Source organism: Gobio gobio (assembly GCF_949357685.1).
Source record: "Gobio gobio genome assembly, chromosome: 13".
In the NCBI taxonomy this organism is placed as follows: domain Eukaryota; kingdom Metazoa; phylum Chordata; class Actinopteri; order Cypriniformes; family Gobionidae; genus Gobio; species Gobio gobio.
In genome coordinates this window covers 41,041,971-41,065,423 of record NC_137106.1, presented here as the reverse complement: position 1 = coordinate 41,065,423, position 23,453 = coordinate 41,041,971, and the positions used below count along the sequence as shown (strand labels likewise).

The 23,453-nt window shown below is 34.6% G+C and overlaps 1 protein-coding gene across 1 annotated transcript in view; it reads left to right on the top strand.

The window, feature by feature from the left end:
- LOC307135753 (kelch-like protein 29) overlaps window positions 1-23,453 on the top strand; it is a 253,422-nt gene that overhangs the window by 32,386 nt on the left and 197,583 nt on the right. Inside the window, exon 3 of the mRNA XM_079832392.1 lies at window positions 14,943-15,281. Coding sequence (XP_079688518.1) covers window positions 15,000-15,281 — 282 coding nt within the window. The 5' untranslated portion in view covers window positions 14,943-14,999. The remainder of the gene's footprint in view (window positions 1-14,942; window positions 15,282-23,453) is intronic.

The window sequence follows — 23,453 nt, the reverse complement described above, 5'->3', positions numbered from 1 at the left end:
CTCTCTGGAGTCTCTAACCTGCAATATGCCCTTTAATTTACACCACTGAAGCGGCACGTATAACTTCTTAGTATGTCATTATATTCTTCTCTAGTGCGACCACGAAAATAAAAGCAAAACAAAACTCAACAGATGGGCATAATATTTGTGGCACAGGCAGGAGTCTCACTCCGAGATGCTCAGAGGGAATGTTTGGGATGATGTGAGATCCGAGGTCAGCCGAAGTGCAGCAGGAATGTCTCTGGTGTCTTCTGGGACGCTGCTGCTGGTAGTTCCTGTTTGCGGTCATGTGGCAGTCACGCATTACTAGTGAAGCAAAGCTAAAGACAGGAGAGCAATGCCGCCCACCGCAGATAAAGCGGTACAGCGCTGTTGGGTATGCTGCTCTGATGGAGCTCTTTACAGCGTGAAGCAGCAGGAGTTGTGTTGTAGCAAAGAGGCTTAACCCTTATGAATACATTTTCTGCTTGTTTCCCCATTACTGGGGGCATCATAAGCCCGTCACGCACCCCTGATCGCATTTCAGCACAGCTAAACTTCAAACCATGTGTTCTGCCTGGCTTTGTTTTTTGTGTGGGTTTTGTTCTTCGTTTCTTTTTTTCAGTGATTTTCTTTATTTGTGTGCCTTTGGGTGTCAGAGGTGACAGAAAAGAGGAAAATAAATTACTTTGAAATTATTTGTTTTTGCATTGTGAGATTTCCTGAATCATTCTGGTTCTGCAGCACGTATTGAACTCTGTATTATTTAAAAATATGCTTGTGTTGGAAATATTAAGGACGTATTTGTATAAAATGGTGAAGCAGGGTTATTATTGTTAATAGGCATTTTTACAGTAAATAAAATAACATTAAGGCCACATTTCTCATTTTTGTTTAGTTTAAATAACTAAAACTGAAATAAAAATGTGTGTATATGTATGTATATGTATTTATATATATATATATATATATATATATATATATATATATATATATACAGTGAGGAAAATAAGTATTTGAACACCCTGCTATTTTGCAAGTTCTCCAACTTAGAAATCATGGAGGGGTCTGAAATTGTCATCGTAGGCGCATGTCCACTGTGAGAGACATAGGGGAGAGCAGGGACGAAAGTACCATTTTTCAGAAATACGTAATTTTAAAAGATAATATTTTATACTGAGATATATTTTTGCTGTGGTCAATAACTCACAAGTGTGGTCTATCAATAGCAGGTGGTATTTTGTACAAATGTAGAATGACTACAGTATCATTTCACTTTGAACATAAGCTGCACATTGTTACTTTTGACCCCATCAGGTGGGACGAAAGTAACACACAGGTGGGTCAAAAGTAACACAACAATACAAGCTAAATTTTTTTGTGTTACTCTTGTTTTTATTAAACATACCTAAATATGACCTTGTTAATATGTAACTGCAAACATATTTTGTCCTTTATCTTTGCAAAAAAATAAAAAAATAATTACATTTTCATTTTAAATGTTAAATTTCATCAAATGTAACCTGACATTACACATTTTTATTTGCAATGTAAATGTATTTGATAAGATTTTTCTTCAACAGTATGAACAATATGAAAATTAAATTAGCATAATATGCATTATATATATATAATAGCGGGACAAAAGTAAGAAGTGTTACTTTCGTCCCGACAGGAAGTCCTGACATTTAAACACGATTTACTTTTATACTGAAAAACTCTGAAAAGACAAACCTTCAGGGTGTGTAACAGCACTAAATAACCCATAGATTGATCATTACTGTGACACATGAAACAAGAAACACAACTTGTAATTAGAAAAAAAAGTACCGCTTCATTAATTTACTTGCCTTACTTGAAAACTGTATTTCGGACCTAACCGCGGAAAACGATGACGGAATCGCATGATATTTGGCAGATCCGTTAAGGGTTATGTGCTGAACGTGCTGTCATAACTTGAAATGCAAATGTAGTCAAGGGCTCTGTGAAAATTGCTTTGTTACTTTCGTCCCGTGTTACTTTCGCCCCGGTTCTCCCCTAATCTAAAAAAATAAATAAATTCCAGAAATCACAATGTATGATTTTTTAACTATTTATTTGTATGATACTGCTGCAAATCAGTATTTGAACACCTGAGAAAATCAATGTTAATATTTGGTACAGTAGCCTTTGTTTGCAATTACAGAGGTCAAACGTTTCCTGTAGTTTTTCACCAGGTTTGCACACACTGTGGAGGAGTTTCAAGTTTCAAGTTTCAAGAGTTTTATTTGTCACATACACAGTTATATACACAATATACAACTGGCAGTGAAATGTAAACAGGTCCGCTCCATGGACAGTGCAAATAACAGTTACAAGAACACAAGGGAAATTAAAATAGAAATAGAATAAAATTAGAATAAAAGTATTAACATAAGTAGAGTTATAAATAAATCAAGTAAGATAAAAATAGGAAATAAGATAAAAATAAAAAAAATAAAATAAAAATATAAAATATAAAGTAAGAGTGGGCCAAAATCCCTCCTGCGCAGATCTTCTCTAGATCAGTCAGGTTTCTGGCCTGTCGCTGAGAAACACGGAGTTTGAGCTCCCTCCAAAGATTCTCTATTGGGTTTAGGTCTGGAGACTGGCTAGGCCACGCCAGAACCTTGATATGCTTCTTACAGAGCCACTCCTTGGTTATCCTGGTTGTGTGCTTCGGGTCATTGTCATGTTGGAAGACCCAGCCTCGACCCATCTTCAATGCTTTAACTGAGGGAAGGAGGTTGTTCCCCAAAATCTCACAATACATGGCCCTGGTCATCCTCTCCTTAATACGGTGCAGTCGCCCTGTCCCATGTGCAGAAAAACACCCCCAAAGCATGATGCTACCACCCCCATGCTTCACAGTAGGGATGGTGTTCTTGGGATGGTACTCATCATTCTTCTTCCTCCAAACACGTTTAGTGGAATCATGACCAAAAAGTTCTATTTTGGTCTCATCTGACCACATGACTTTCTCCCATGACTCCTCTGGATCATCCAAATGGTCATTGGCAAACTTAAGACGGGCCTGGAAATGTGCTGGTTTAAGCAGGGGAACCTTCCGTGCCATGCATGATTTCAAACCATGATGTCTTAGTGTATTACCAACAGTAACCTTGGAAACGGTGGTCCCAGCTCTTTTCAGGTCATTGACCAGCTCCTTCCGTATAGTTCTGGGCTGATTTCTCACCTTTCTTAGGATCATTGAGACCCCACGAGGTGAGATCTTGCATGGAGCCCCAGTCCGAGGGAGATTGACAGTCATGTTTAGCTTCTTCCATTTTCTAATGATTGCTCCAACAGTGGACCTTTTTTCACCAAGCTGCTTGGCAATTTCCCCCTTAGCCCTTTCCAGCCTTGTGGAGGTGTACAATTTTGTCTCTAGTGTCTTTGGACAGCTTTTTGGTCTTGGCCATGTTAGTAGTTGGATTCTTACTGATTGTATGGGGTGGACAGGTGTCTTTATGCATCTAACGACCTCAAACAGGTGCATCTAATTTAGGATAATAAATGGAGTGGAGATGGACATTTTAAAGGCAGACTAACAGGTCTTTGAGGGTCAGAATTCTAGCTGATAGACAGGTGTTCAAATACTTATTTGCAGCTGTATCATACAAATAAATAGTTAAAAAAATCATACATTGTGATTTCTGGATTTTTTTTTTAGATTATGTCTCTCACAGTGGACAAGCAGGGGGACAAGCATATATATATATATATATATATATATATACAGTGTTTCCCCTACCATTGTTTTGGGGGGGCGCCCCGCCCTCCCAAAACGACCCCCCGCCCCCCCTGAATGAATGACAAAAAATATTTGTCATTACGGTCGACAATAAGAATTGCCTGATGGTTCAGTGCCAGCGTGAAAGACACTCGGGCCAAAGCTGCATCTTCACGGAAACTGATCATTTGCGCATTTTTAAGCCTTGCCAATTTAAATATTCAAGCGCTCATAGACGAGAAAGTGTCTCTCAGTTTGATACTCGCGAAGGACAGCAACAACACACACACACGCACGGCCACGCGTCTCACAACCATAGACCGTAAAAAATACAACACGCGAATAATCACACAAAATTATATCAAAATGACTGTCTTGTTGAGTATCATCGTAAACATAGTCGGTTAGGTCTTTTAAATGAACGTAAACATGAAATTTGCCAGTCACCGCCAGCATTTATGGTCATTTTCACAAGTTTTAATGGTCCACAGAATATCTAAACATGCAATATATCAAAAGAAAGAACAGACCCACTGTTTTATTCCAGCTTCATATATTATTTTTTTAATCAACACTTGAATGTTGCAAGTTTCATGAAAAAACAACATTTTGAGCATAAAGCTGAAAAAATCACGTTTTTGTAAAAGACTAACGTTACGTCCGAACGATGAACAAAACACAGATGTTGTAGATGGAGTTCATCAACACCCCAAAGCTTCACAGTCCTATAACTCGTCCTGGGTTGGCATTTCATTCAATAACATTAGACAGTTGTGATTTATATGCTGTTTAATGGTGATGATCGCGTTATTTTACATATGCATCTGCTTATGATAACGCACGTTCCTGCTTCTTCGGCTGTGTTTTGATCAGGAGATTCTGTTCTCGTGCAGGAAATGCGCTACAGCGCCCCCTACCGTATAACAGTGAACACACATGGAAAGCCGGAAAATATCGTCATTGGCTATATAAATATTGAGATAACAAAAGACAAAAAAAAAAAAACTACTCACTGCCCTTGACTGAATAACTTTTAATAAGGGTTAATCTGTATTTATATGCAGTGGCATATACTTTTATGCAGACTATGCAGTGATATTTTACATTTGATTACTATTTTTGTACCTGACAATCTAGTTTAGACCTACATGAAAATAACAGTTTATTTCATTTGTATATGTTTGTTCTGCTGTATTTATTTGTGCTTTTGCTCATAATTTGATTATTTGTTCTTATTTTATTACTGACGGTCTTTAACAATATAAAAAATATATATGAGTTAGGATATTAGTTTTTAGAGTCATAACCTTATTTATTAAGCTTATTTGGCTCAAAAACAATACTAGGCCTATTTTATTTTATTTGTCGTTTTTTTTTGTGGTGGGGTCAGTGAAAATTCTGAGCCCTGAAATATATTCCCCCCCAAAAAAACAACAAACACAAAAACACGGATTTGCGTGTAGAACTTTAATGGTAAAAATGCAATGGAGAAGGTGACGAACCTAAACAGGCAAAAATTTGGGTTTTTTTTCTTAAAAGCAACAAAATCCAGAGCAACAACTCAAGCAAAGCCAACCTCTGTTGTGTTGTAAATAGTTGTGTGATGTATAAATAAATGTTGTTTATATTTGTTTACCAAATTAATTAATTGTCTATGGCAACACCACATATCCGTAACACTCCCGCTCCGCGACACTAGTAGTTTCGGGAGCCCCCCCCCCCCCCCAAGCTGTAAACCTAGGGGAAACACTGATATATATATATATATATATATATATATATATATATATATATATATATATATATATATATATATATATATATATATATATATATATATATATATATATATATATATATATATATATATATATATATATATATATATATATATATATATATATATATATATATATATTTAAAACTGCTGTACTGAACCCGTACCGAACCGTTACTTCAAAACCGAGGTACGTACCGAACCGTCAGTTTTGTGTACTGTTACACCCCTAATATATATATATATATATATATATATATATATATTTAAAAAAGCGAGTAACCTACAAATGACAAAAACACAACAAAATAACTGGAAAATATAATAATATATTAGTGGGCTTTCAGAAGGAAAGGCTGAATGTGATACTGTACGTTCTATATGCAAATGAGCTCTGTTATAATTGGCTAAACTCTGTGTGCTGCTGTAGTTCATTGTCAGGTCAAGTTGCTGATTTACTTTAAATGAATGCTTTCGAAATTTGGCATTGAAACTTTAATTACATAAATTGAAAAACTGCAGCCAATAAGTAAAAAAAAATTTCCCAATGGAAAAAAGCATATTGTGTTTATGTTGTGTCTGAAAAGTTGTTTTCACTGGAAGTTCGGCAGCTGTGCTACAGAAAGCTGAAAGAAACACTGAAGTAAATAGTTGTTATTATGGAAATTATTTTAGTCTCATTGGTGTAATCTATCAGGTTACACTCTGTTTATACCGGACGCATACGGCATGCTTCCTTGTGTCAAAAGCACATAGAACCCATTCTGATTTACTACGCACGTTTGCTCTTTACTGACAACAGGACAAATGGATTTGGAACATTTGCTATGATGTGTCCGAGGAAGCTCCAATGTTAGAATTTTGCAGACCATTTTCTATTGCAAATTTCAACTTCCAAAAATGTTGGTGTATACGTTGGTGCCTTAAACGCCCCCCAAGAACACCTCAGTGCCCCCCTTTCAAAAATAATGCTTCCAGGACCCCCTGGAAGCATTATTTCATTTCATTTTCTCAACTGCTGTGATATGTACAACAACCAATGTAATAAAACTTTGCCAGAATCCTGTTAATTTGTTTCGTATAAAACTGAATGCTCTTTTAGTGCCACCCACTGAATATTTAATTTTGAACCCATCGCGAAATATGCAAGAATCAACATAATATCATTTTGCAAAAATGTCACTTGCACATTTTTCCAAATTTTCCAAATTTCCTGGGTTGACATGGATTTGTTGAGGAGTTTAGTCTTGTTAATGTTAGAGTTTCTCATATTGTACTTACTTGAAGATTTTGAGTCACTGAGTTTTATCTGAGCCTTGAAATCCCATCTAATTTCTCAATTGTAATTTTTGCATAACATTTTTTTAGTTTTTTAGCAGATAATTAAATTGTTAGTCCCCTTTATCTGTGATGTTTTATGCATATGTTCCACTCATAAAATGAGATTTATTGGGAAACATGCTCAAGCTCTATGATACGATTGAAAGTGGTGAATGCCCTTGTAAATCATACCGCTGTAATGCTGAAAATTGATTTGACATTTACTCCCAGTATTTTCTAGTCCTCTGGGTGGTTTATCGCTGTCTCAAATGAAAAAGAGTCCAGCCTCAAGTGTCTGTAATTGTGTTTTTACCACCACACAACCTTTATTTTTTTCTGTTTTGAGTGATTCTCATCTCATTGTTCAGTTCAGAGATAGAAAGCAGAGGGTCCAAGTGCATCTGAAAGTCCTTGATTTGCGGGTGTTGGTGTGCCAGAGCGCATGTTGGCATATTGCTCTCACTGCATTGTTCACACATGACAGGATCTCGTCTCAAGTGGCGGAATGAATAAATTGATCTGTGAGGCGCGTGCGGGAGAGGTTGAATCTAGATCATAAATGGAAAGTTTATCAGAGCATGGTTTTATAAGGACAAGAATCAGAAATAAAAGGTGAAATGCAGATTGAATGCTGACTGTAATACTTTAAACTTAGAAACGCTCAGTTATGGCTCTAAACAAGTGATTAGAGAGACACATTAGAAGTTGTTTCAAAATGTTCAATATATGCTGGATTGTATTTCATCTGTTTTTCATTGTATGATTGTCCTCTTTTGCTTATGTATTATTATTATTATTATTATTATTATACAATACTTAGCATAAGTATGGAAACTTTTTCATTGTATGATTCTGGAATGCCAAAATACAATAACATGCTTGCAGTGCTTTTCTCTCTCTCTTTTCTTGATGGATTTGAAATGTGTTTATAGCTCATCAGGCATTTTTAGATGAAGTTGGACTGAAGTAGAGAACCAAAGGATGGTGTATTTAATGATATGCTTTGCGTTTCTCAAACATAGTGTGAAGACACGGAACATGCTGCAGCTGATGTATACATTTAAACCCATCCTCTTTATTATAATCAAAGCCATTTGTACGTCAGTGTTTTTTAGTACACAATAATACTGTAATTTACATATCTTGCAATATTAGAGCTTGCGTACAAGATACAAATGAAAGGACTCCTACAGTTTTGATCTTCCTGCCTGTTTTTAACCGCATGTCAGAGATACGATCAACCATACCAGTTTTATTCCAGCCGTTTGAACTGTTGGATCCATCAATATAAAGCAGCTGTGGAAAAAGGCATGCCTTGTGGAATTCCCAGGGATTTGATTCTGTCACATACAGTTTTCCATCATCGTTGGTCTTTTTTTCCATTGCAGTGCATGAATGAAAGTATCATGACGTTATGACAGGTTCACACACATTCCGTTTGCTGTGCATATGCGGTGTGTATAAAACATTTATATTATTATTCAAAACATTACTTGATTTATATAGATACCAGATTTATATGTTAGGTTGCTAAAGCAAGTGGCAAAACATTTAAACATATACAGTACTTTTCTTATTAAAATAAAAAAACATTTTAAATTAAACCTTACAATTGACAAAACAACCATCTCATTCATTTTCTTTTGGATTTTATTCTTCATACAAGAAATACCGGTAATAATAAATAACTCTGTTAGACTTTAAATTATATGCATTCATGGTGAAATTACTACATTTCCGTGTCAATCTATTTTTATTTGTGTGAATACTTTTTACACATGCTGAATTAATACTAATTCAGCATGTGCAGCACAGCAAAAATTGTTTGTAAACAGTCGCTGTACTGCTGCATACGCAACACTGATGTATTGCCGGACTGCATCCGTGTACAGTGTGAACGCTTTAACCTGTTAACATGGGCATTGAAAAAAAAAAAGCCACATACACACTGCAAACAGTGTATGTGTGAACCTGCTGTAATGCTCATGGATTGAACATTTATAGCCTGTCTACTGTTTGTTCCAACTGTATAGAATTTGATGTAGATATTTTTTTTAAATATATAATAATAATAATAATAATAATAATTATACAATTATAATTAATCATTATTTATAAGACTGTAGTATGAGAGCATTAAGACATTTTTATAGCGTGTTACAGCGTATTGTGTGTGTATATATATATATACTCACCTAAAGGATTATTAGGAACACCTGTTCAATTTCTCATTAATGCAATTATCTAATCAACCAATCACATGGCAGTTGATTCAATGCATTTAGGGGTGTGGTCCTGGTCAAGACAATCTCCTGAACTCCAAACTGAATGTCAGAATGGGAAAGAAAGGTGATTTAAGAAATTTTGAGCGTGGCATGGTTGTTGATGCCAGACGGGCCAGTCTGAGTTTTTCACAATCTGCTCAGTTACCGGGATTTTCACGCACAACCATTTCTAGGGCTTACAAAGAATGGTGTGAAAAGGGAAAAACATCCAGTATGCGGCAGTTCTGTGGGCGAAAATGCCTTGTTTATGCTAGAGGTCAGAGGAGAATGGGCCGACTGATTCAAGCTGATAGAAGAGCAACTTTGACTGAAATAACCAATTCGTTACAACCAAGGTATGCAGCAAAGCATTTGTGAAGCCACAACACGCACAACCTTGAGGCAGATGGGCACAACAGCAGAAGACCCCACCGGGTACCACTCATCTCCACTACAAATAGGAAAAAGAGGCTACAATTTGCACAAGCTCACCAAAATTGGTCAGTTGAAGACTGGAAAAATGTTGCCTGGTCTGATGAGTCTCGATTTTTGTTGAGACATTCAGATGGTCAGAATTTGGCGTAAACAGAATGAGAACATGGATCCATCATGCCTTGTTACCACTGTGCAGGCTGGTGGTGGTGGTGGAATGGTGTGGGGGATGTTTTCTTGGTACACTTTAGGTCCCTTAGTGCCAATTGGGCATCGTTTAAATGCCACGGCCTACCTGAGCATTGTTTCTGACCATGTCCATCCCTTTATGACCACCATGTACCCATCCTCTGATGGCTACTTCCAGCAGGATAATGCACCATGTCACAAAGCTTGAATCATTTCAAATTGGTTTCTTGAACATGACAATGAGTTCACTGTACTAAAATGGCCCCCACAGTCACCAGATCTCAACCCAATAGAGCATCTTTGGGATGTGGTGGAACGGGAGCTTCGTGCCCTGGATGTGCATCCCACAAATCTCCATCAATTGCAAGATGCTATCCTATCAATATGGGCCAACATTTCTAAAGAATGCTTTCAGCACCTTGTTGAATCAATGCCACGTAGAATTAAGGCAGTTCTGAAGGCGAAAGGGGGTCAAACACAGTATTAGTATGGTGTTCCTAATAATCCTTTAGGTGAGTGTATATTCACACACATATACATTATATATATATATACATATATATATAATAAACTTTTGATTAGGGTCATTTTAATAAATTCAGCAATTTTTTTTTCTTGTGGACTATATGTAAACATTTTATTATGTAAAATATCTTATTCAGGACAGTACTAAATAAAAAAAAGTAACATGCATTTTGTATGATTCCTCTTATTTAGTTAAAATTATTCCCATTTTCACAGATTCTGCAAGCGGTTCACATACTTTTTCTTCCCACTGTAGCTTTATCATATCCACCAACTCTAACTGCTTTATACCCTCTGTTTGCCTGACTAGCATAGGCGGACAAGCATATATGACTGGTTGATTAATGTAGTATTAACTATCACTTTGTAGTTAATTTATACATCTGTGTATGTATGCATGTATGTACACTATTGTTCAAAAGTTTTAGATTGGTAAGATTTTAAAAATATTTTACATATTTTCTATTAAAATATAAAATAATTGGTTTCTATTTTAATATGTTTTAATAATTTTAATTGTTAAATCCTTTGGCAAAGAAATTTTCAGCATCATTAGTCTTCAGTGTCACATGATACTTCAGAAATAATTCTAATATGCTGGTTTGCTGTTCAAGAAACATTTATTATCATTAGCAATGTTGAAAACACGTGTACATTTTTTCAGGATTCTTTGATTTAATAGATAGTTCAAAAGAACAACTGATACTTATCTGAAATAGAAAGCTTTTGTAACATTATACATGTCTTTACTGTCATGTTATCTTGCTGAATAAGTATTAATTTCAAAATTCAACTTTGCCAACACAGGAATAAATTCGACTTCTTTTAAATAAATAAAAAAATCAAACCAATCTAAAACTTTTGAACGGTATAGTGTATATATATATATATAAACATACATATTCAAACACACACACACACACACACACACACACACACACACACACACACACACACACACACACACACACACACACACACACACACACACACACACACACACACACACACACACACACACACACACACACACACACACACACACACACATGTTTGTTTTTGTGAAATGTGAGGACATTCCATAGGCGTAATGGTTTTTATACCGTACAAACCGTATTTTCTATCCCCTTACACTGCCCCTGCCCCTAAACCTAGCCCTCACAGGAGACAGTGCAGTTCACTTTCTGTGAAAAAAAACTTGTTCTGTATGATTTATAAGCATTTTGAAAAGTGAGGACATGGGGAACGTCCTCATATTTCACCCTCTTTTTGTAATACCTATGTCATACCCATGTCATTATACACATTTGTGTCCTGATATTTCACGAAAACATGCCCACACACACACACACACACACACACACACACACACACACACACACACGTACCTTTAATGTAAAAATTACAAAACCAAAGTGACATTTCAGAGAAAAAAGATCTGTAAAGCAGTTGCTTATCTCAACTCTCTAGACATTCAGACAACATGTGACCTCTCGTCTTTTGTGCTGAATTCAAAGGCAGAATCATAAAGAATGAATCATGCGACAATGGAGATGCTGACCAGACACTGAATTCTTGTCTGCATCCATTCATTTCTTTTGAAGAAAGGCTGCCAAATTTTGTGTTAACTTGTAATAAGATTAATTAAATATGTTTAACACCTTCAGAATTAAGTAACGCTTGTATCTATAACATTAAAGCTGTGTGACTCTAAAGACGAGGTGGAGCAGCTGTATGATGGAGAAAGTCCTTCTTAACAGCTCATTTATTTATAAATCAAATCAAATGGTAATTTGCAGTCTTTGCTTGGTAAAAATGATCACTGAAGCAAACAGTTTTAAACATCATTTACTAGTAAAACACATGTACTGATGTTATTGTTCTTTGAAGCATAGGAACTGCACAAGTTTTAATTATAATGTATCTGATGTTTAATACTTTCAGATTTCCGCCAGGGTTCAAAATATAAGATAATTGCACTAACTCTAAAAAAATAAAATGATTAATTCTCATTGAGTTTTTTTTATTTTTTTATTACGGCTGTCAATTGAATCATTTTTGATGAATTATAGGATGTGCTGATTAATTAATCACAATAATCATAGTTAATTGCATACATTAATATTTGCACTGAAAAGCACCCAAAAAGTGTCTTTAAATGGCATGGTTTATATTCAGGTTTTCCAATCACTTCCATGGCCACAGACAGAGGTGTATATTAGAGGAACTATTAATTGATAACCATATTTGAGTAAAAGTACAGATACCTTAGGGTGAAAATGACTCCATTACAAGTTACAAGTCACCAATTCCAATAAACTTGAGTAAAATTCTTAGAGTATCTGATTTTAACAGCACTTAAGTATTTTACTCGTGGCCTACTGAATGTAGGTTCAAAGATGCATTAAGAGACATGCCAGTGAACCAAGAAACAATTGATTTGTAAGGTGAAGAAATCATGTTTTATGTCTAAAATCTAAATAAAACTGAACACCTCAATATTGCAATAAATCAAGGTCGACAGAAGAGCATCTTAAACGTCTGCAAACTCTCGTCTCAGTTAAGCTCAAGTGCACAAAAAGGCCATAATTGAATCAATATCCTTCAAAAAGGTCTTGTCAATATAGTGGATAAATAAAATAATGTTAAGTAAAATTAAATAGTCAACTTGCACCGGATTGTCCTGGTTTCGTCTGCAGTCATGACAACTACCTGCTAATGCACTCTCAATCACATAAAGTAGCCTTATTGACAAGTTTGGGAGAGTAAAGGCAAAACGCACAAGATGGTACCTTCAAAGCCCTTAGATGGAGATATCGCTTCTTTATAGCAGAAACAAACTGCTGCAGAAAAAGTTAGGTGCCGTGCAAAATGTTATATGTAATTGCATCACTCATCACAAATGTAGATCACAGAGCGGGGTCAGCGCATGCTGAGGCGCACAGTGTGCAGAAGTCGCTAACTTTCTGCAGAGTCAATAGCTACAGACCTCCAAACTTTGTGTGGCCTTCAGATTAGCTCAAGAACTCATGGACTGGGTTTCCATGGCCGAGCAGCTACATCCAAGTCTTACATCACCAAGTGCAATGCAAAGCGTCGTCAGAGACATGTTCTCTGGAGTGTCGAATAACGCTTCTCTGTCTGGCAATCCGATTGACGAGTCTGGGTTTGGCAGTTTGGGATTATGGTGTGGGGTTGTTCCTCAGGGGTTGAGGTTGGCCCCTTAATTACAGTAAAAAAAGGAATTCTTAATGCTTCAGCATATAAGACATTTTGGACAATTTCATGCTCACAACTTTGTGGGAACAGTTTGGGGATGGTCCCTTCATGTTCCAACATGACTGCGCACCAGTGCACAAAGCAAGGTCCATAAAGACATGGATGAGCGAGTTTGGTGTGGAAGAACTTGGCTGGCCTGCACTGAGTCCTGACCTTAACCCGGTAGAACACCTTTGGGATGAATTAGAGCGGAGACTGCGAGCCAAGCCTCGTCCAACATCAGTGCCTGATCTCACAAATGCGCTTCTAGAATAAAAAAATCCCATAAACACACTTCTAAACCTTGTGGAAAGCCTTCAAGAGTTGAAGCTGTTATAGCTGCAAAGGGTGGGCCAACTCCATATTAAACCCTACAGAATAAGAATGGGATGTCATTGGCCAATTGTCCAAAATGTCTTGTATTGTGCATGTAAAGGCAGGCGTATTTGTATTTATTTTATTTCCGTGTAATTTATCATAAGCCGATCTTTGATCTACAGAGAAAATACTTGACCATTGGAAATACTTGACTGGATACATTTCTGCAAAAACTGAAATAAGTTGCTCGAACAATTTGCTTTTCAAGTGACATGTCCACAAGATTCACTATTAGCAATACCATTTATTTCTCTATTCCAGATGCGTGAAAAAAGAAAAAAAACTCATGTACTCATGTAAATAAAATTTTCTTCAGAACAGTTAAACGTGACTGTTGCAACAGATTTATTAGGTTTATTTCAAAATGTTTGTATACAATACCTATATACTTATTTGCATTTTATTTTTATTTATTTATATTTATATTTGCATTTAGCATTGTTTTGGTTGACTTTGAAGCAGAATTATTTTAGTATTACTGAGATATACTAGAGTTTTTATTAATATTTTGAATTAGTTTTTATTGTTCTGCTTTACATTAGCTGTTGTATGTATTGTGGCAGCTTGAAAATGAAGTGCCCGGTGAATGGCACTAAAAGGTTAATGCTCTATCTCGTTTGAAAAGGATGTACCACCACCTACATTAAACCTGACTCTAAATCTATACGATAGTGTTAACAAAAGCAAATATGAAATTAAAAATGCATTTGCTGAAGAAACAAAGTCATTTTAGCTCTGTTCTTTGAGCTCTTTGGTTGCGACTCGTGTTTCACTGGTGCACCAGATGAAATACAGAGCAAGTTTACAGCATCAGAACAGTTGAACATATGAAGCTGGTTATGTGATGCAAACAATCAAAATATATTATTGTACAAATCATGCACTATGATAAAAGTTTTTTGCTATCATAACAGTATTTAATCTATGTATGTATCTTGAATGTATAAGCATGTTTTTGCAAAAATGTCATTTCCATTGAGCTTAGGTTTCCATGTTGGTGTTTATTTGTAAAAGCAACAGTATATTTTTTAAAAATGTTAATATAAGATGTGTTGTTATTCTCCATTAGGTTTTCTCCAGCTGCCCGTGAGCAGAAGTGTCTCTCGTTCTCCTGATACGCTCTGTCATGATGTCACGGTACCATCAGCGTTTTGAGCGGGATTTCCGTGGCGTGTGGGAGCGGAGGGAGCGCTGCACCACCCACAGCAGCTGCGGTGGCACAGTTAATGGCTGTGTCTCCACGTCTGCCTCCTCCATCCCCAACAGTGGCAACAACCGTCCCGGCCTCCTCCCTCTGCCCATGATCCCCTCGCTGTTGCCCACCCCGGTCACCGGGACAACCAGCACGTCCAATAGCGAGCTGACCTGCAAGCGATTAGCTCCCACCTGCACAACCTCCACGACTAAGGTAGGACTGAACACATCTGATATAACAATTAACTGTATAATTTTTTTTCCTTCTTTTTTTGAAACACAATGGAGATATGTTCACACTTCAATGGTAATTCACACTGCCAAGGACTAAAACTGCCTGTGAAAGTGTCCAAAATAAGCAAATTACAAACAATAGGGACCATTAAAATATAAAATGATTTTACAAGATAAAATATGAATTAAACTAATAAACATTTTCAGGTACAATAGGTTTATTTAACATGTAGTTAGAATTGGTACAGATATTTAATAATCAAATATAAAAATAAAATATTGCATAGTCTTCACTGCATGAATAAATATAAATATACAAGTTATTCTTATTAAAGCTAAAAAAAAGTTATTCAGTCAAGAGCAGTAAGTTATTTTCTTTTTTGTTTGATTCACATTAATGACACAGAGCAGCAGGTAGGTATATTAGGCTCCTTTCACTTTAAGACCAACGCACGGTTCCATTATACTGATACTCATCCGGTTTACACCCAACTGTTTTCTTTCACTTGAGACACATCTGGCTGTATTTACATGAATACTCCACATGATGGCTATTTTGACATAATTGTGTGTGTATTCGACAATTCAAGCTCAATAAGACACGTAAGAGAACTGAATTTGTGATCGGATGCTGAGAGACGATTCTTTCTGTGTGTCGGTCTTTCTTTCTTTCTTTTTAATGTTATTTTTTTATTTTTGTATCTGTCTAATTTGACTGGGAAGTTTTTATTCTCTTTTTATTTTGCTTTGTTAATTATACTTATCTGCATTGACATTTTTGTCATATATATTTGTATATTTCTATTTCTATTTGCATTTAGTATTGTTTTTGTTGTGGATGAATGGACCCAATTCAAACGCAATTGTTGATGGTCACATCAAATTTGAGAGCTTTGCGGCGTCATTGCGTGCCACATCTGTTTGTTGTCTCCACTTTCAGCGAAAAAAAAAAAAAAGAGATTAAAGCGTGTGCAGTGGCTGATCTTAGGGTCAATTTTTCTTTCATCCATCATGAGAGCCCTGCAGCCACCCCCACCACCGGATCTCTACAAGCCATCTCTGATAACGAATAGCAAGGCTGCTTATTGATCTGTGTCAAGAAGAAACTCTCGCTACCTGCTTTCATATTGCAGACGGGCCGGAGAGGGGTGGGGGGAAAGAATAAAGCAATCTTAGATTTACAGACGTCTACACTGGGGAAGATGTGGGGTCAAAAGCAATATGCCTGTGCATCTTTCATTGCACATTCAAAGGCTTCTTTATGTCAAAAGCTGGACAATTTATTATTTTAAGTATTGGCATATTGGCTTCACACATCCTTGGACTGTATTCAGGGTTCAGCAGTAGCGTGAGCAGCGAATAATTGAGTGTGCGCTGAAGTAATTTGCTTGCATATTAAGTTACGAATCTCAATGAGAAGATTGGCTTTGTGGCCTTTTCGTCTTGATCCTGCAAAGAGAGTTGCTGCTCCTGTGAGGCAGATATAAATTCTGTCAAATGACTCAAAAGGGTCAATTTGTCGCTTTCAGACTCATTAAAATGCAAAAAGTGTTGGTGAAACTACTTTGAAACTTTGCTGCAAGATAATTATATTTTAAAGAAGTTAATAAGGTCTGGCTTTCCGGTTGATTAAAGTATCTAAGTAGCTATGCTAAAAACTACTAAAAAGCTATTTAATGGAGCAGTATCTTTTTTCTCTTTCTTTTTTTAATAACTGTTTATCAGACAGTATAATATGTTACAATCAGAGAAGCATTTATTCATTCATTCATGTATTTATTTTTATAAATTATGTATTTATTTTGTATTTGGCATTTTTTATTTAATTATTTAAAAATATAAATAATGAGGATCGCACATATAGTGACATAATTAAAATACCTTTGGTGAATTAATCATCAATAAAACTAGAAAACAATGATTTACATTTACTCATGTAAATAAATAAGCATATCTGTAAATTAAGCTGTTTTCTGTGGTATTTAGTTCACCAGTGGTATGTTTTAATGTGATTATAAATGCATTTAACTTGGATCTGAGAATGGCATGGTTATGTTGGGGTTTAGACTTTTTTTTAATTAAATCTCACGTAAATCCTAAATGTTTGCTCACTTTGTGTTTTTACAATGGCCTAATGTTTTGCACAATAGCTTACACACAGCACAAGGAAGCTTGATTTCACATTTTGAATTTTATTTATAGTCTGTAAACAGTCACTAAAATAAGAACAAATAAATTACATGCAGTAACACAAAAAGTACAATAGAATAAAGATACAAATTGAAGTTTTTCATCATAGTAAGTAGTATTCAGCTACATTAATACTACAGAAATCGAATAATCAAATGTAAAAATTAATAGTCTGGTTAGTCTTTACTATAAATTAAAAACAGATAAGCTTCATGAGCACGTGCACGGGTTGAAGCGCTATTTTTAGCACGAGTGTAATGTTTGTTAATAGATTTAACGTAAAAAAACATCATTAATCTTGACAAACTATATATCATTCTAAAGGTCTAAACCTCAAGCATCGAGGACAGACCACTGTTTTTCATTGAAAAGCTTATAACGGCTGTATTTTTGCATCAATGTAAGCAATACACATCAACGATTTTATAAATAAAAACAGAGTACATACCTTTAGTGTCCTAATTACGAGCCAAACACGCATCCATTGCAAACAATTCCAGAACGAATGGAAAGGTGAGGGTCCACTGAATAACATCCCATAGAGCATTTTAATCCAACGAAACAATAACGGTGTAATATTGATGGTTAATCCTTTGTTTACATTGCATTTCTGCGGAGCGAAGTATCATACTAGACTGTTATGCAATAAAATAATGCACCAAAAACAGTCTCCCGGTAGAATAAAGTGGCATGGGTTTAAAGCTTAGAATGTTACGAACAAAATCCAACTAACCCCACTCAAAAACATGCAAAGATAGCCGCGATATAGTCAAAAATATCCAACCATAGCGATCGTTTTATCTGATGTCATGACGTGCTCATCCAATGATAATGTCTGTTTATCTGGAGCCAATAAAAGCATTGAATCGTCATGACTGACAGAAAATGTAGCCAATGAGCACACGATTCCAACGAGACCTTGCATGTGTATGTTTGTCACATGGGCGTGAATATTTATTCATCTGAATGTGCCAATGTGGCGCTATCTCCGACGAGATGCAGCGAGCCTGACACCCCCCATCTGACAGCTAAAAGCTAACGCGCTAGTAAACAAACAGAGGTCTCTTTGTAGTAACTGTTTGCTAATCTTACTAACTGGACGGAATGTATTATCCAATGGATCGTCAAAAGAAGTTTTTATTGTGCTGAAATGCTTTATTTGAGCTCACTCGAAGCAGCGATGTGAAAAAGGAGAGTGAACACAGCGGTGACGGTGCTTGTTGACAGAGAAGTTGATCCAATAATATACCGGTGAGTTGCTATGTGTAGTTGTTTATGTATATTGAGAATGTGTGTGAGAATGTATGTATTTTATTGTTTCTGTGTGCTAGAAAAAATGCAATATACCAGTATGCATTATACATATGCTGATATTTTGCATTTTTCCTAGCACACATGGGGAAAAAGTATATAATTTTTCCCCATGTGTGTGTAAATAAAACATATATATATATATATATATATATATATATATATATATAACACATGTAATTGTTTATATATATATATATATATATATATATATATATATATATATATATATATATATATATATATATATATATATATATATATATTGAGACTGTATTTATTTTATGTTTTTCCTGTGTGCTAGAAAAATTACAATATACCAGTATGCATTATACATATGCTGATATTTTGCATTTTTCCTAGCACACATGGGGAAAAAGTATATATAATTTTTCCCCATGTGTGTGTAAATAAAACATATATATATATATAACACATGTAATTGTTTATATATATATATATATATATATATATATATATATATATATATATATATATATATATATATATATATATATATATATATATATATTGAGACTGTATTTATTTTATGTTTTTCCTGTGTGCTAGAAAAATTACAATATACCAGTATAGATTATACATATACTGATATTTAGCATTTTTTCTAGCACACACAGAAAAAAAAAATATATATATATATAATATATAAAATGCATTTTTTTCCCCTGTGCTACAAAAACAAATTGACGAAAAAAGAAAAGTTCTGGACGGCCGACCATCTGTGTGATTGTTGAATGCTCACTGTATCACAGGCCATTATATTGATTGTAGGACTGTGTGAGAATGTATGGGTCGCCGTCAATATGAATGCTCACTGTATAGCCGGCCGTTAGATTGATGCTTGGGCTGTGTGAGAATGTATGGGCCGCCGTCAATATGAATGCTGTCTAACCGACTGCCCATCAGTTTCATTGTTCATGGGATGGCCTGTAATTAGAGTGAATGATGACAGTGTGATTGTTGATTGAATGGGCAAACTATACAGAAATAGGACATGCAGTGCTAATTCTCATTCCTTTCCTTGCCATTCTACAGGCATCAGGTTGAGTCTTCAGATGAGCTATGGCATCCAAGCACCAGCCAACCAGCAGAAAAGAGAAGAACGCTTTCAGATTCTTCAAGATCTGCACTTGCTGTTGTAGACCTGAATCCGCCAGTAAAAGGCCAGTAAATGTTTTTTTTTTTTACATTTGCAAATTGTGTGTGTTTTTATAGCTATATATTTATATTATATTGTTATTTATATTACTAGTTATATTTATAGTTATTATACTTATATTACTTGTTGTATTTTCAGTTGCAAAGAAGTTTAGCTCTTTTTTATTAATATTTCATTTTTATTATATTTTTATAAGTTCTGTTGTACAAATAAATCACTAATACAAAGTCTTATGGTTCTGCCTATTATTTTATAGTTGAAAAAGCATTCAAGCATCATATATGATGGCTAAAACAGCTTGCAGTACACTTCATAACATTAGGTTATCAAGTCTCCTGTAGGTTTCTTGGCACCTGGACATATTCTTAGAAAAAAGCATGCAGGAACCCCATTTTTCATGATATCTTCGTCAAATTTTAAATATAAACTGATGAGACTTTTGCCTTTCAATTCATTAACTAACTGGATTCCTCCAGGCTTATTTTCATATATTTTTACATCAAATAATAAAGTGTTCATTGTAGCACAAATCATCTTCAAGACACTTCAACTTCTATAACTGTTTGTCTTTCTAAGTTTTTTTCTACTTTAATGTTTGGGTAATAAACTCTAAAGTGTCTTCTTTTTAAAGATGTCTAAATTGTGCATGTAGTGCAAATTGTTTAGCAACTGCAATTGTTTTAGTTGGGAGATGTCATTTCTGGGGATGTGCCTCAAGCAGGCGGAGGGAGAAATGGAACAGACATAGTCTTGGAAAAAAGCTTGCAGGAACCACATTTTTCATTATATCTTCCTCAAACTTGAAATATAAACTGATAAGTCGTGTGGCTTTCAATCCATAACTGAACTGGATTCCTCCAGGTCTATTTTCATATATTTTTACATGAAATAATACAACATTCTGTGTAGTGCAAATAATTTTTGAGGCATTTCAACTATTATAATTTTTTATCTGTTTGAGAATTATCAACTCTGATTGCTTTTTAGTAGAGTCCCAAGTGTCTTCTTTCCAAAGATACCTTAATTGTGCCTGTAGCACACTGTTCTCAGGAGCTATAATTGTTTTAATTCAGGTAGGTCGTTTTCAGCTGTGAGCCCCAAAGTGGGGTTGCAGTTTAACAGGTTAATATTGCAAAAGTTATTCAGTCAAGAGCAGTGAGTGATTTTCTCATTTTTTTTCATTAACATGAAAGGGGTCATATAATGCTATTTTAAGGGTCATTATTTTGTTTATTGGCTGTAATAGAATACTTGAACATGCATTAATGTAAAAAAAAACAAAAAAACAAACATTATTTTTCACATACTGTATTCAATTAAAGTTCCTAGAGGTCCATATATATTTATGTTGCAAGAAAAAGAATGTGAACCCCTTGCAGAATCTGTGAAAATGTGAATAATTTTTACAAAATATGAGAGATCATACAAAATGCATGTTATTTTTTATTTAGTACCGTCTTGGGTAACACTTTATAATAACCACACGCTATGAAGCATTAGTTAAGCATTAGTAAATTGTTAATTCATCGTTTATAAAGCATTAATATACATTAAGTAGTTTATAAACACAGCTATAAATGCTTTATTCTTGATTTATAAGCATATCTATAATGTGTTTAATAATTGTATTTTCATGCTTTATAAATTATCAATTTATAATTTCTAAATGAAGTATTACATTATTTATTTAGGAGTTGTCAATGATTCATATGATCATTTAGAAAGTGTAAGTAAAGGATTAATAAACTATTTAAATGTACATTTATACATCTTATTATTTAGACATATAGTAATAGTTACTCAGGGTGTTAATAAATGCTTTATCAACATGTATTACTACTGTAATTCATGATTCATTCAAGTAGTTATAAAACAATTACTAGATGTCGGTAAACTATTTTTGTGAGCTCATCTAAAGTAAGGACTATTTATGCCTCGTAAAGCTTTTACAAAGATTTAAAGGCTTGGTTCTCTTCTGAACAGATAAAGGAAACAAAATACAACACAGGAGGAATATAGCACATAGACATATTTATTTAAAAATCCAAAAATGGAGACTGTACAACTAGTAACTTAATATCAAATTAAAATTAAACCTATTTAATGTCATAGAAAATAATATTCCTGTAGACCGCCAGAAACCATAACTGCAGTCAAATGAAACTAAGCCTCTGCAATCTGATATAAAAATACATTTATGTAAAGTGTAAACATTGCTGAATAAAAATGTATCAGTGGATCACACTGGATTACAGGAGTGCCAAAATACAACAAATACAATTTAGATAAAACAATAATAATATAATAAAATATTTTTGCAGTGTCAAAACATTAACTTTAAAACATTAGAGAACAGAAGTGCAGAAGAGAACTGAGCCTTTATATCCCCTTTGTAAAAGCTTTACGAGGCATAAATAGTCCTCACTTTAGATGAGCTCACAAAAATAGTTAACTAACAACTACTAAATGTTTTATAACTACCTGAATTAATCATGAATTACAGTGGAAATACATGTTAATAAAGCATGTATTAACACACTGAGTAACTATTACTATATGTCTAAATAATATGTATAAATGTTCATTTAAATAGTTTATTAATCATTTACTTACACTTTCTAAATTATCATATGAACCACTGACAACTCCTAAAAACTGGTTTGTAAATGATGTAATACTTAATTTAGAAATGATAAATTGATCATTTATAATGTATGAAAATTAAACACAGTATAGATATGCTTATAAACCAAGAATAAAGCATTTATAGCTGCATTTATAAACTGCCTATTTATGTCTATTAATGCTTTATGAATGATGAATTAAATATTTACTAATGCTTAACTAATGCTTCATAGCGTGTAGTTATTATAAAGTGTTACCCTGTCTTGAATAAGATATTTTACATTAAAAAATGTTGACGTATAGTCCACGAGACAAAAACAAATAGTTAAATATATTAAAATGACTCCATTCAAAACTTTAATGAACCCTTGATTCTTAATACTGTGTTGATCCCTGGATGATCCACTGCTGTTTTTTGTTTTGTTTTGTGATGGTTGTTCTTGAGTCTCTTGTTTGTCCTGAGTAGTTAAACTGCCCAATGTTCTTCAGAAAAATCTTCAGTTTTCCAGCATCTTTCGCATATTTGAACCCTTTCCAGCAGTGACTGTATGATATTGAGATCCATCTTTTCACACAGGACAATTGAGGGACTTTAAAATTATTAAAAAAGGTTCAAACATTCACTGATGCTCCAGAAGGAAACATGATGCATTAAGTGAAATCTTTTTAATAGGATGGTCCAATTTTTTCTTATTTTGTTTAAATATATATATTTTTTTCATTTAGTCCTCCTTTAGGAATCAACAAATGATACTTACATGTTTCCCAGAAGACAAATTAAGTTTTTAATAGTTGTGTTTGAGTCCCTAAATTGTCATCAGTGTGAAAAGATGGATATCAAAATCA